Consider the following 14,573-nt stretch of genomic DNA (forward strand, 5'->3'; position numbering starts at 1 on the left):
CAGGGATGCTGATCTCAGCTATGGGGAGTCATTCAGCCTTTTCATTCCAGAGACTGCATTCAAAGCAAAAGAATTCAAGATGAGTAAGTAATACAAATAAATGTCCTGTAAATAGCTCCGATTCTCTTCATCCTATTAACAGTACAAAGAAGTGAAACAAGAGAGGGCTGTGAAGAAGGTGAATGATATTTTGATAATTGGTGGCTACCTTGTCCATCAGTGCCACCACTTAGTTATGGAGGAGACTTTTTTCAGTGTGAGAGAATACAGTGCACAAAGGGCCAACAAAGGATATTGGTGCTAAAAGCTTCCAAGAGAAATGAAAAAAGGTTATTCGCGTTTGCTCTGTAATCAGACTTTTCACTCTGAATGCATGTGAAGCTGGTAAACCTGAGACCTTTAACTTTTTCCAACCTGGAAAAAATGAATACACCTGCTTGGACAAGAAAACCTCTGTTCAACACAGTTCTTTTTTTCTCTTTCTTAAACAATGCTATCTACTAAAGTGATGCCAGAAAGTGCTACCCGAAGCTGCAGTTGATGACACTGGAACAGTGAATGCGCACCTAGGAAGTTCTGAATGTAGAGGACCTAATTATTATATTTACATGTAAATAATTTAACAGTTACATGGATTAACAAAAATACTAATGTTCTGTGAAAAAGAGAGCATTGCCAGAAATTATGCTGACTTCATATTGTGCAAGATAAAGGTCACTGATTGTTAAACTGCATTGTGGTATGAGTCCAATCCCAAAAGAATATCAAACCACTTGAATGGGACAGTAGTTAATATTTTGCAGTTGTACAAACTAGTTGGAGATCATGAAAAATTGTTTTCAGTTCCTTCAGCAGTTTAGCTTTGGGAACTGAAGATGTTGCAAAATTTGTTGTGTTGGGCGTGTTTGATGTCAACTGGAATTAAAGGTAATGTCCTTCATTTCAGTAAGTTATTTAGTTATTCTCAATTACTATTTTGTCTGATCATTTCATTTCCCTGAGTTTCTTTGGTCTTTACTGATGTGAGGAAGGGAACTTGGTTTAGCTTTTTGGCCACCAGTAAACTGAAAGAAGGAGAGAGAAGACTAGAATACAGGATAGAAGCAGAAATTTGATAAAGCACAAACTTTTACAGCAGAGCTATTTTTCCCCTTATAATGATATTACAAACCCTTACTGAGACTGTGATACATAGTTATCCTAGAATATACAGATATCTTCTGCTCCAGTACCTTAAATGTTGCAGAAGCCTTTGGAATGCTAGTTAATCTTTCAATAAATGTGAAATTTCATTTTTATTATTTAAAATCAGATATAAATAAAATGTATTTTTGTAATTTGTATGTATATATGTGCTGTATATTTTAATAAGTGACCAGTCTGCTATAGTCAGAAAATTTCCATAAACCGAGAAGAAAAAAAAAAAAGAAAAAGAAAGGAAAAAAACTCTGGTAATTTTAATGATTGATTTAAACATGCTATGTCCGGAGTACAAAAATATACATTTGGGTGACTTGGATACTAAACAACCAAAGAAACTCAATCTTTCATATCAATACAAGTCTAGTAAAGACCAACTGCTGTCTCAGTTACCTGTCAGCTAAGTAATACTGATCTCATCAGTGTAACAGAATACAGCCAAATTGTATTGAATTAATAGCTGTCTGAGAACATCACACTTTAGAATAGCAACTTAAAAATACTGGGCCAGACTCAATGTGCCATAAAAGGGCTTGTTCTGGTTGTCTTCAGTGGGAGCTTCATGCACTGAGAGCAAGGCTGAGTTTCTCTTTTGGGCTTCATCTATACACAGGAATTTCACTAGAACCCCTTGAGCAGGATTCTGCTTATTTTTCTGTCCTTTGGATCACTGTAACATAAGTGCAGACATAATGGAAGAGCAGCTCACTTTTATTTAGCCTAAGCTGGTTCATAACTGGCTTAACCTAACTTGGGAAGCGAAATCCACTCCAAGTCACATCAGCCACATCTTGCATCAGCTTTATTATCTCAGCTTTTCAACGATTCTTCTATTTAGCCCAGTGAAATTTTGCAAGTAAATAGGCCCTTCTATGCAATTGGAGTGAAATGAGCTGTGAAATAAATTTCTGTGTCCTAGACTCCTGTTTTGCAGCATTATCCTAAAGCTGCAAGTCTGGAAGCCGCAGCGATCACGTGGATGGACGTGCTGAAGCCACAGAGCTGGGAAGGGTAATGTTATGATGTATTCCCCAAAAAAAGTCACAGGAGGTAGGACATACCAATTTTAAACACCATCTTTGGGACACTTAGCTCGGTGTGTAAATCTGTTCCCACTCTTAAATTTTAGCGAGTTAATAGTTCTATTGAAAAATGTGGGAGGGTAAAGTCTCATATATTTTACATGATGAGTCATATATCTTGCCATACTGGAAATTAAAAATTCTGCCAATTACAGAGATGTACAGGGTTTGAGTGCCTGTAGAAAACAGAAAAACCCCAAACAAAAGCATTTAAATAGCCTTCTAGAAAGAGAAACCATTTCAGTGAAGTTAAACAAAGTACTCTTCTACTAAGGAAGACCACTTAGACTTTTAAAGTTAATTTTGTTTGGTATTGTTATCAATGATGTGCAGTCTATTGAACATTTTCTGAACCATCACTCTGAAACCATTGTGGTGCACTTTATTCACAAAACCATCTTACCTTCTTCATTCTTAATGCCTTTTTATCCTGTTTGTAATAAGTTTCTGTATTTTTTTTTTTTTAAGTACAAAGTAAGATTATATCAAGACAGTAAGGACATTCCTGGGAAAGAAAAATCATGCTGTAATATCTATACTGTCTGAGCACAAAGCAATGATAAAGTGAAAATATAGTGTACAAATAATTTGTAATATAATAAACATTTTGTATGGCTACAATTACAATATAGTTTTTCAATACTGATTTCAAAGAAGAAAGTATTTGTGTTTAAAGTTATATCCTCATTCGAATATATCCATGCCATTTTTACTGAGAAAAGTGTAGTAATTTAGGTTTTTCTACTTAATGCCCCAGTTTTATTTAAAAATACGTCAAATGTTTAGGTGAAAATACTGTTTTCTGTGTACAAAAAGTGTTGATCTTCTGACCACTCTTTGTCTTCAGATTTGTAAATCATCAGTAGAAACAGCTGCAGATGAAATGCACGTATAATTACTTCTTGGTATCTGTGTACTGACCACTTTCAGTTGGTAAATTACGTGTGATATTTCCTAACATAAATAGAACAGTAACTTTAAGAGGATAAGAGGGTACTCATTGACAGTAATTTTTTGAGAAGACCATATTATCTGGATTTGAGAGAACCTCTAGCACTCAGTCTAGAAATATGAGTAATATTTGTATCCAATAATATTACGGGTAGAACTTGATAGAAGTGCATGAAAATCCTATATATAGAGATGGGGACATTATCTTACATAGTGATCATTTCTTTTTCAGACTAACTTTGAAAATGTGAGCTGTAAGAAATGTAAGATAAAAATGAGAAGCGAGTAGAAAAAGCAGCAGTGGATTGAGGGGCAGAACTGTTTTGTTTAAAGGCTGATACATACAAAGCTGACCACAGTTTTCATTACATTTCAAGATGTCTGACTGTTAAACTATTAATTACATTTTAAAGTATGTTTTTTTAGTCCTGCATTGCCAATGTAAGAGTTAACTGCCAGCTTCTAAAAGCTGAGGGAGCTTGAAAGCAGCAAGTTTTCTGAGCTAGCAGAAGTCACATCATTTTGCTGACCCTGTTCATCCTTTGCATTCTGGGCAGTTCCAAACACTGTGCCCAGTAACTTGTGGTCCTGACCTTGCATTTCTTGTACATGAACAAATCTCAGTGTCTTCCCCTTCCTTGCTGACTGAAATGGGATGGGAAAACAAGTGTGAGACAATCTGAAGGCTGTTAACAGGTCAGGAGTACCTTAAGGGTTTGGAAGCCGTGGACCTTCTGTTGTGCATTACTCATACCTATAGACAATGGCTGTGTTTGGCAGCTGTTCCCAGCAAGGTGCATTCCTTGGTATGACTGATATACATAAATTAACACTCAGTCCTGTCCCAAGAGAGTGTATGGATTCCTGCTTCCACACCTTTGTGTAAGCCATGTGCATTCTCTGTGCAGCTCCACGTGAGAGAGTGCCATAATTAACACCAGTGGTTTCCAGTTACTCAAAGCAATCTCTTGTAATAAAATACCAAGTTGCATGGAATCCTTATTTTACTACATCATTAGGAGGAGGAGGGAGGAGAGGAGGGAGGAAGAAAGATGTGGTCATACAGTATGCAGACTTTATAACAGTGCTTAATGGAATCACTATCTCAAGTGGTAACTTTTTGTGTTAGACTTTCTTTTCATCAGTTATATTTTTTGGCCCTAGCTCCAGGACTGAGTAACATTTTTTTTTTTTATTTTTTTTAATGCCTATCAAAATAGCTCAAAATTAGATTTTTCCATTTTAAGGATAAGGTTACTCTTTTAGAATGCTTTTTTTAAACTTTTGCCTTTCTCTCGTAGATAAATAATGCAAGACTCAACTTGTGGAAATGAGATTTATATAGGTCAGTGAATAAATTGCATTCTGACTTGCTCTTTAAGAGAGACTTTCAAGATGGCCAAGTCATAAAGGCAAGGCTGGTTAATACTGAAGAATCTCTACTGAGAAAAACTGCACTGCACATCCTTGATCAAAATTGTTTTGCCCCACAAGTGAAAAGCAATCAGAAAACTGGGCATCTGGTGATTCCTGTTACTCAGGAAACTTTTTGCTTGGGCTTTGTATAAGACATGGGAGATGAGACAGAGATTTTGATGGGGTTGTGAAATGGATAGACTACCCTGTGTAACACATTTGCCCTTTGAGTTACCCTTAATACACACAGACATAAAAACTACAGCCACCAAAGTGCTGTGGCAGAAAGGTGGTTTAGGTCCTGATTTTAAAAATAGTTGAAATGCCCCCCAATTCATATAATATTTCATGCTTTTAAAATCACCTTAAGACCATATTCTTATGAGTATTGTATCATACTTGCATATATCTATACGTGTGCGTCCAAAAATATTTTTTCAAAACTAGTTTTATTTGTCCATCTCTTTGTCCCTATTCATTTCAGGCTCCTTAAGGTGTACGGAGGCAGTAATGAAGAGTTTGATCTCAGAGTTGTTCTGTTAGATGAGAAATAGGTTTCAAAGAGGTGGTCAAATGTATAGCAGACGTCTTGAAAATAATTACAAATATCATGAAGAGGTGTTCCAGAAATTTGATTGATTTTTTTTTTCATTTATTAAAAATAATTCTTGTTTTAAGAAGTGCCTGACTTTTCATGAATTTTTCATGCTCGATTAATTCCCAAGGAGTAGCTAGAAACTATATTGCATTCTGTAAATAATTTTGTAACTTTATAAACACACATTTACCTGTGAGGCAATAATGGCTGCAAAGGATTGTAAATCATACGGGCAGTTGATTCCACTGAGTACAATATTTAGAAAGGAGGTGAATTTCTCTTCCAAAGTATGCCCCTTTTCACTGCAGCTCAGTGCATTTCTGTGCTTTGTAAATCAGTGTCTAAACACCACAACAAACACTGACATCAGTTAAAATCTCTTTTATCTGGCAAGGAGCACTGACTTTTGCAGCCCCAGTGGGACCTTGTAAAGAGTGCCTGTGTATAACTTCAATTTTTTAAGCTATTAAACCAGAAACTTGTGGGTCCTGAACTCTGGCTTTTTGCATGGAATCAGTGGCTTTTAGGTCCTGTGTCACCAGCAAACTTAACTAATAGATTCCTTGAGATGTGATGCAGCAGAATACAGCACCCTGTGCCGGGGATCTAAAAAGCAAGTTACTGTGGTAGAAGAATAGGTAGTAAACCTTGCATTTCAGCAGTGAATGGACACTAAGTGGTTATGAATTTGTTATTATGGCAGGTCAAAAAGTCTTGAAGTTAACTGCTTTGAATCAGTTTATGTATTTGGTTAGCTTTTGATTTCTTCATTTGTTAACACGGTACAAAATGAACAATATTAACAGAATTAACAATATTAATTCTATTTCAGACTTATAAACTTGGGAGATCTGAATGTAAGCAAACTTGGAAGTTTATTCTCTATCCTTTTCTCTATCTACTACTTTTCACACTGCAATTAGAAAAAAAAAAAACCCAAACACTTTACCCACCAAAAAATTAATTTTAGTATTTCTTTCTATGGCAGAGAGACTGGGAATGCTTTTTCATTTCACGTTGGTGTTGAGTTTTCAAACTGTATTCAATGTCATATTTGATAGAAAAAAAAATGGCAGCGAAGCCATGATAGAACTCATCTTACTGAAGCTTAAATTTTGGGTTAGGATTTAGCAACCCATCAGAAACAGCTCAGGCCCAACAAAAGAGTCTGTTCTGGGCCGTTCTTTGGATCTCATTAGAAAGCACAGATTTTCCTATGCTCTTTGACTTTTTATTTTCACTTAATGTCTTTCTTGCTATCGCTGTGCATTCTGAATTTGATTTTTACATTGGTGCACACAAAGAGGTGCACTCTTTACCTCACTGATATGGTGTTGCAGAAGTAGTAACCAACACATGTGACAGAATTTTCAAATAGCTGTGGCATTGCTTGGCTTTGGCCCGTGTTCTGCTTTGTGACAATTACAGAAATCATATTAGTATTAAAGCAAAACGTGAGTATAGATAACACCTTCCACTGAAGTTATTGGCAAAACACCTGCTCACTTCAAGGAGAACAGGACTGATCCAGTAATCCCTCAGTAAATTAGCCATCACAAAGATCTTAAAGTTGTGCAAAGAGAGGAATGATGCTTTCTGGTTAGGGGTAGCTGGAAATGGGGAGATCAGAGGTCACCTGGTTTTTGTTCAGGATTTCGGATTGGTCCTGGGCAAGGTGCTTAATCTGACTGTGCCTCAGTGTCCCATCTGTAAACCCCTCCTCACAGCCCTGCTGAAACCCTGGAGTGCAAGTGGATACTTTAGTCTGAAGCACTATTGATTATTTCATGGAGCTTTGGTAATTGTTCAAGGTTATACATTGCCTGTTCCTCTGGTAGCATTTAAATAGATGTGAATTTACAAGAAAAACCCCACCTCCTGATAATATTTCAGTATGTTCTAGGAAGCCTTTCCAGTAACAGCCTCTGCACTTTTTTACAGAGATTTACAGAATTTATATCAATAAATCGCCTCACTTCCCATGCAACAGATCTCATTTTCCAAGGAAATGAACTTTTCTTACATCTTTGAATTATGGAAAGGACTAGCTCTGCATGATTACAAATATCCATGCTAACTTTGGTGTTCACAGCTTGATTCAACTAAACTGTAATGGCTGTGTCTGTGAAATTTGCTCAAGATTTATGAGTGTTTCAGCTGTAAATGGGAAAATTAGTTTTCTGAAGCTGCAAAATTGAGAGTGAATTTAAAGCCAAGTCTAGGAGGGATTCAAATGAAAGAAGAAGAAAATAATTAATTAAAATTTTATACTATGCAATCAGAAGGGAAATCTCCAAGAACTGGTTCCTTTTGCAATTACAAATATAGAACCACAACGATGGTAGAATTTTATATATGACTGAAAAGAAGGTATTTAAAATGTTCTGGGTCATTACCAAATGACTGTGTTTTTACTCTGAGCCATAGGGTGATTCTAGAAATGAAGCTTATGAGTACATAGAATAGTTTCTTTCATGTTAGTGGCTATAGCTTAGTTAAAGTTGTACATGTGTTTTCCTTGGCAGTTTTGCACATTAAATAAAATACGTCTCAAAATCTGCGTTGCTACTTATTGGTTGTTCCTGCTGTGTCCTTTTCTTTAGATCAGTGCTTTAAAGCATGAGCCTTCTTTTCACCTGGAGCTTCCAGGCTTCTGGGCTGCTTAGGGGTCCCCTTGCTCGTGGTCTCAAGGCAGAACCTGGCAAAAGACAGGAAAGGAGTTTTAAGAACTACACAAGTCTAAACCATGTATTCCAGTGGTGGCATTCCCTCTGAAGAAGGGTGTTTTACTACCTTACACAGAGGTGAGCAGTGCACTAACCAGCAAAACTGTGAATTTTGAGGACGTTTTGTGTTTCTGTGTTTCCTTTGTGAATTTTTGTTCTCACCTTGATGTCCTCTATACATTCCCCTATTATTCAGTCAGTTACTGTGGTTTTTAACAGCTTTTATTCAGGCCCAAGTTTCATGCCGTCATACTGAAGGAAAAGGAAAATGAAGCTATGTACTTCTGACAATACTGCTTTTGTGCTATTTGTGATGTAAGAAATTGGGACTAAAAAGTTTGTTTTAGTACAAAGCCTCTCTTTGTAGATTTAGACTTAAAAAAGGCAAGAAAGGATCTTCCCAAAATACAGGATAAATGAACTTCCTAGTGTATGTATCAATACTAAGGTTCTGGACAGATGGTATACTTAAAATACAGTTTATATTTTTATATACATGTGTATATATATATATATATGCTCTGAATGTGAGTGCTTAAATTGCCTCAAGAGGCTGTTCTGGCTTTTCTCAAGATACACTAAAATCTCAGCCTATTTTGAAAATGTATGTTTTTAGTGTGTAACATTAAACAAGAGACTTGTGTTATTAATAATTATGTTTTCTTAGAAAAGCCAAATGCACCACTTATGGACTGCTTCCTGATTGGCAACTTTTTGATCCAGCATCTAGATGTCAGTGACCTTAAGAAACATCACCTCCCAAACAAACAAAAGAGGACAAGTTTCCTAGAGTTAAGTGCTGCTCTTGATTTCCCTACTTTATGTTGAGATCTTTGCTCTGGATATTCAGGACAGGTGAATCTTATCGTGCAGCATACACTGCTGAAAACAGAAAAATCGTTTTATGATAGCTTACTGCTCTTGGATTTCCTTTGTAATCTGTCCCTGAGCTAATTAATGCAGCTCTGAAGATTAATTTAAATTCTAATGATCCATTGTAATAAGGCTGAGTATCTATTTGGAGAATTTTAATGTTGCAAACTCTTAAATATAACAGCCTGAAATTTAATGGACCCAACTGTTCGGTATAAAATACTTTAAAGTTTAAATGCAGTCTTGTTTTCAAATGGCTTTGTATCTAATTTTTCCCATCATAAAGCAGCCAAGGCTGTTCCAGGTTTCAGAAATGAAAGACCTGAGGGCATTCCTTGGGGAGCACCTGGATGTCACTGCAGGAGTAGACACAGCTCTTTCAGCGAGACAACTGTCATTGCTCAGCCCTTGTGTTGGCTGCAAAGACGTGACAATCTGCTTTAGGAGAGGTTTTCTTTGTTTAGAATTGGAAATGGGAGCAACCTACTGATAATGTTTTGAGATCTCTGCCCATGAATCAAATTTGTAGCCTTATGTTTCTTTCTTGAACGCAATGGGGATAGATTTGTTGAGTCACAAGGCCGCTATATGAAAGAGGTCTGAGCTATGCCAGCATCTAAATATCAGGTTTAGCCACGCCTGAGCAGTCTGAGAGAACAGAAACAATTAAAAAAATGAATGTCACAAACATTGTGAATAAAAGAAAATGCAGTAAGAATGCTCTTCTGTTTAATATATGCTTAGTTGTTACAAAAGAAATTATAAACACATTAGCTTTCAGATGAACCCATAAGCCTGCAAAGATGAGAGCAAATTACTGGATATAACAAGGTCAGGTGGAAACAGAGAAGAAAAATAAAGGTAAATAAAATGTTTAGGGACAAATAAAAATCAGCATATGTGCCATTATGTATCAATAACCTGGTTGTTTGTCCAGGTATGGACAAGCTTATTACTCCCTTGCTGAATTCATGCATGTGAGTGTGTTACTAGTTCCAACTGAGAGTACAAACAGTGGTTACTTTCAGGCAGAAATATTACACCATGTGTCCCATGTTTCTCCTACAGTCTCTAAGTTCCTTTTGTAGGTGCTACTTCACACACACAGAAGGGTATTACTTAATCACACATCCAGTGATCCTCTCCACCATTCTTTAATGATCATCTTGGAATGTGGAGATGTTTCAGTGAAAGGGCTTTGGCCAAAGTATCCTGATAAAAGAGTGCTATGGGTGATGCTGGCCAAGGGAGACCATTCTGCCTTGTTCTGGCACATGAACCCAATGACTTTTTCCAGTAGATGTGTGTCCCCAGGCAACTTTAACTGAGCTTACATATTAACTGACATTATTCCTTGCATTATCGCCCAGTAATTAAATATGAAGTGTTGTTTTAACATAAAGGCCATATGAAAAACTGAACAACAGATGGAAAAAAAGATTTAAAGTGTGTGTTGGGAAAAGCAGCTCTTTTAAGCCAAGAAAACCCGAGCGGATAATGGCTGATGAGAGCTGGATGCAAAGTGAAAGACTTGGTAAATGCTGAGAAGTAACAGTTAGGAAGCAGTGATTGCATGTAATGGAAACCCTTATAGGCCCTTGTAATAACCTTGGAAAACTTAGTGTAGTTAAGTAATGAAATTATTCTGCAGATTTGGAGAAATGAAGATAGTTTCTCTGCTACCTTATTTGATTTTTAAAGCTCTTACTTCTGCACAAAGCCTTTGAAGGCCTCTGTGTCTTGGCCCTTTTTGTTTAATCCAAGTTTGTTTTCTGATACTCAGTTTAGGCACTGACACAATTCTCAATTTCATAGTAATCAACTATTTCAGTTTAACCATTTGCATTTTCACAGTAATTAACCATTTCAGGTTTAGCCTCAAAACTCTTTGGGAGAATTTTTATCCTTAATCTGCAGAGGGAGCAGTGAAACGCTTCAGTCCAGATTTCCAAGGTGTTCCAGTGATAATTTTGTTCTTTAGGCACATAGTTTTACCTTTTGTTTATTTACAGCCTCAGCCTCTAAGATGTGCCTGGAAAGAGAGATGGGTGGTTCTGTGAGCATTTCCTGACCAAGTGTAAAAATACCTCATTTATGAAGCCCACTTTGGAAGTGACTTATGGTGCTGTCTGGAGTGAAACAGCTTAAAATATGCAAACTAGTGAAAACAGAACTGTTTAGCCAAGAGCACGGCATTATTAATTAGACTCCAAAGAACTAAGCAGCAATCAAATGATGCCAAGGTGGGCTTAAAGACCTGGCTTCAGCCAGCTAAAGGGGAAGGGTGTTTGAATTGAAATGGATGATTGAGTGTAAAAGAAAAAGCTCACAGTGGCCACTGCTGACCCTGACCCTGTGTACAGGCAGCTGCCAGGGCCTGGGGCTCACCCTGAGGCTGCAGGAACCCTGAGTGAGACCCTCCCTGGGCCTGCGTTAAAAGAAGCCTCGTCCCCAGTCCTGCCCCTGGGCTTCCCACCTCCACCATCCCGAGTCCCTCTCCATGCCCTGCCTGAGGAACACCAGACCACTGGACAGAGCCCCGTCTCACCACCCTGCTCAGGCTTTGGTTTGTTAAAAAGCCCATTGATCAGCAGATGAAGCCATGGATTGCCATGTCAGCAGGGACGCCAGCTGGCAACAGCCAGTGCAGAGGGTAAGATTCCGTTTAAGATTTCCTAGTGCTCTGATAAAAGCTGATTGTTATAGTTTGATGATTGAGAAATAGGAGTTATAAATTAGATTTTTTTTTTTTAATATAAACTCTGTGTACGGTAGATCAGAATCTGGCTGGAAAGACTGAGATAGTATAAGAGTGAATCCTGTAATAAGCAGTAATAGGAAATAAAATTTTGATATCGTATTGTGTTAAAATGCTTCACAGTTGAGCAACTGGAACACAGTTTAAAAAACCACAGATTAAAATATTAGACTTAAAAATAAAGCTGTTTGCCAAAATATGACAGCTTCAGGGTCATAACTTTATTATTTCATGCTGCCACCTACTGCTCTAGAATTAGAATAGGAAAAAGTAATTGGTATCTTTTTATCAGTCTGATGAGCCTGTTTACCACTTTGTGAGGTTATTCTCCATGCCATGTATGGCACCACTTCTAAATGGTAAATGTTCCCCAGATCTTTAATTTTTCCTCATGAAAGGATGTGCCTTCCAAACATAAGGATGTTGTCACTTCAAAACTACTGCTTTAGCCTAAGCACAGTTATTCCTAAAACAACAGTAAAATGTTAATTGAAAATCAATGTTATATGACTATTCTGTTAAAAACTAACTCAAGCCATAACTTCTGTAATTTTGTGGTAGACCAAAGACTGTGATTGTAACAAAAGATTTTTATGCTAACATGAAAGTAGTTTTTTAGAGCTGGCTTAGAGGTATAGACCTTTGACCATACCTATTGACTCAAAGTTGCACTTAATGTACTTAGAACTAAAAGAGAACCCCCCCACCACTATATTTTGTATTGCAGTTACTGCGTTTCCTGGCCACACATATCTTGAACACCATCAATGGACTGCTGGGAATCCTGAAAACAGCAGTGTTAATTTCACAGTGGTTTTGAAGACAATATTATGCATCCTGTCTGCATATAGTGACTGGAGAAAAAAAAAAGGTAAAATATACAGTAGTGTTATCAGTAACCAGTGCTAGACAATTAATAAACAAAAAAATGCAACAATATACTATATTTTTTAATTTGCTAGGAGAATAGCATCTAATAAGTAGAAACCCATTATTGAAGGTCCATTAAAATACTCCATAGAGATATAGTGGCAGAATATTCAGCTGAAATAATCCTCATCGTGCTGGTGGCTATTATTTCAGGTTCTGCAGTGCTTTCATGCTTTGTATCTTCTTTTCTTCCAGTGCCTTCAGAAGTTTATCTAAACAGGAATAAAACATAATTTGTCATTAATTTTGTCATTAATACTTTTGAGAAAATCAAATAATGTATTAAGCAAACTAATAATATTCCTTACAATAACTCGTCTAGAAAATATCTGAAAACTACAGTTTCTCAAAACAATAAGTATTAAAATGGAAAAACATTTGCTATAACAAGGGAAAAAATATTAATTTCCTGTTCTGAAAAGTAAATATATGCAAGCTACCTATCAGAATGTCTTTGAGATCTTCCTTCATATGTATATATCTGATGCACATTTTTTCTGTGTTCTTGTAACCTTTGCACTGCTGAAGGTTTCCTGACTAGCAGCCCGTGGCCCTGAAGGAAATGAGGAGCATCATATCCTTGCAGCTGTTGGCCTCGCTGCTGGAACTCTTAAAGTATCGCGACCTGATGAGCTATTTTATTTCTTGCATTTCCTTCACGGCCAGCGGGTTATAAAATTAAAATGCCAAAGTTTAGCTTGTTTCGGGTTCCCCCCGCCCTCCATCTATCTGTGGCCGTCAGTGGCGTTTATTCCACGTCGATGCGATTTACAACCGCAGGGTCTCATTAGTAGCGGACACATTTTGCACGTACAAACTCCCTCTGATTCTGCGTTGTTTTCTTGTTAACACCTCGGGGAGGTGGGGGGTGGTGATGTCTGTGCCTTTGCGCAACTGTAACTACATCCCTAATTCTTACGCCTCCCTGAATTTGTGCCCTCAGCCCGGGGAGATGAGCTGGGACAGTGCTTTTGCTCCCTGCACCCCTGTGCTCGCCCAGCCGTGCCGCGTCCCCTGGGCTGCTGCGGGGCACAGACCACCCTTCAGGGCGATGGGGGGACCTGCTGCCCTTGCGGCCGGGCTGCGCTGGGGGGTTGGCAGGGGGTGTCATCCCAGCAGCGCCGACCGCTCCCGGGCGGGACGCACACTGCCTGGCGTCGAAGCCGTCCCCGACGAGCGCCGCCAGCTCCAGCTCCTTGAGGCGGATGCCCAGCTCGCACATCTCCTCCTGCAGCTGCAGCTGCAGCTGCTCCGCCGGCCGCCCCCGCCCCGCGACCCCGCCCCGCGCCCCCCGCGCCCCAGCGCCGGCGGGGCCGTAGGGGCGCAGCGGCTCCGGGGCGAGGGGCGCGGCCAGCGCGGCGTAGCGGGGCGGGGGCCCCGCGGCGGCGGCCGGCAGGGGCTGCCAGGGCCAGCACATGGCGGCGAGGGGCGCCCAGGGGCCGCCGGCCGGGCGGGGCACGGGCTCGGTGCCGTGGAAGTGCGGGAAGTACAGCGGCGGCCACGACGGGCGCTGCACGGTCATGGCTGCCGCGGTACCGGCGGTTGTGCCTGAGGAACCCCGGGCGGTACCGGCGGTTGTGCCCGAGGAGCCCCGGCTCAGCCCCGGCGGTTGTGCCCGAGGAACCCCCGGCCCAGCCCCGGCTCAGCCCCGGCGGTTGTGCCCGAGGAGCCCCGGTCCAGCCCCGGCGGTTGTGCCCGAGGACCCCCCGGCCGAGCCCGGGCGGTCCCGGCGGTTGTGCCCGAGGCGCCGCCGCCGCCTCGAGGCGCCCGGGGCTGGTCTCGGGACCCCCCGTTCCTTCCCCTCCTTCACCCTTCCCTCTCCTTCTCCCCCCCGCCCCAGACTCTGTCCCGAGTTCTTAACCTCCCGGGGTCTGTCTCACACGGGAGAGCGCACTTTCCCGGCGCTGCGGAGTTCCTCTATGGAAGGGCAGGTGTTTTCACCCAGCGGTTTTATTTCTGAGCCGGGAACGTGGTGTTTCAGGGGCGCGTTAGGCTCTGAAAGTTGCGTTTGGTAAAAGAAGCGAGGAAGGCGTTCTCCT

General features: G+C 40.0%; 1 protein-coding gene across 1 annotated transcript; it reads right to left on the reverse strand.

Moving 5' to 3' along the window:
• Positions 1-12,533: 12,533 nt before the first annotated feature.
• CUNH11orf91 (chromosome unknown C11orf91 homolog) lies at positions 12,534-14,216 on the reverse strand. The gene is made up of 2 exons (XM_027714532.2): positions 13,681-14,216; positions 12,534-12,746 (listed from the first exon to the last, which is right to left on the reverse strand). The coding sequence occupies exons 1-2, from the start codon at positions 14,054-14,056 to the stop codon at positions 12,679-12,681; spliced, it is 444 nt and encodes a 147-aa protein (XP_027570333.1). The 5' UTR covers positions 14,057-14,216; the 3' UTR covers positions 12,534-12,678.
• Between the last annotated feature and the right edge of the window lie 357 nt (positions 14,217-14,573).

This window comes from Pipra filicauda, unplaced genomic scaffold (genome assembly GCF_003945595.2).
Source record: "Pipra filicauda isolate LSUMZ 115617 unplaced genomic scaffold, ASM394559v2 scaffold59_size3379749_pilon, whole genome shotgun sequence".
Lineage (NCBI taxonomy): Eukaryota > Metazoa > Chordata > Aves > Passeriformes > Pipridae > Pipra > Pipra filicauda.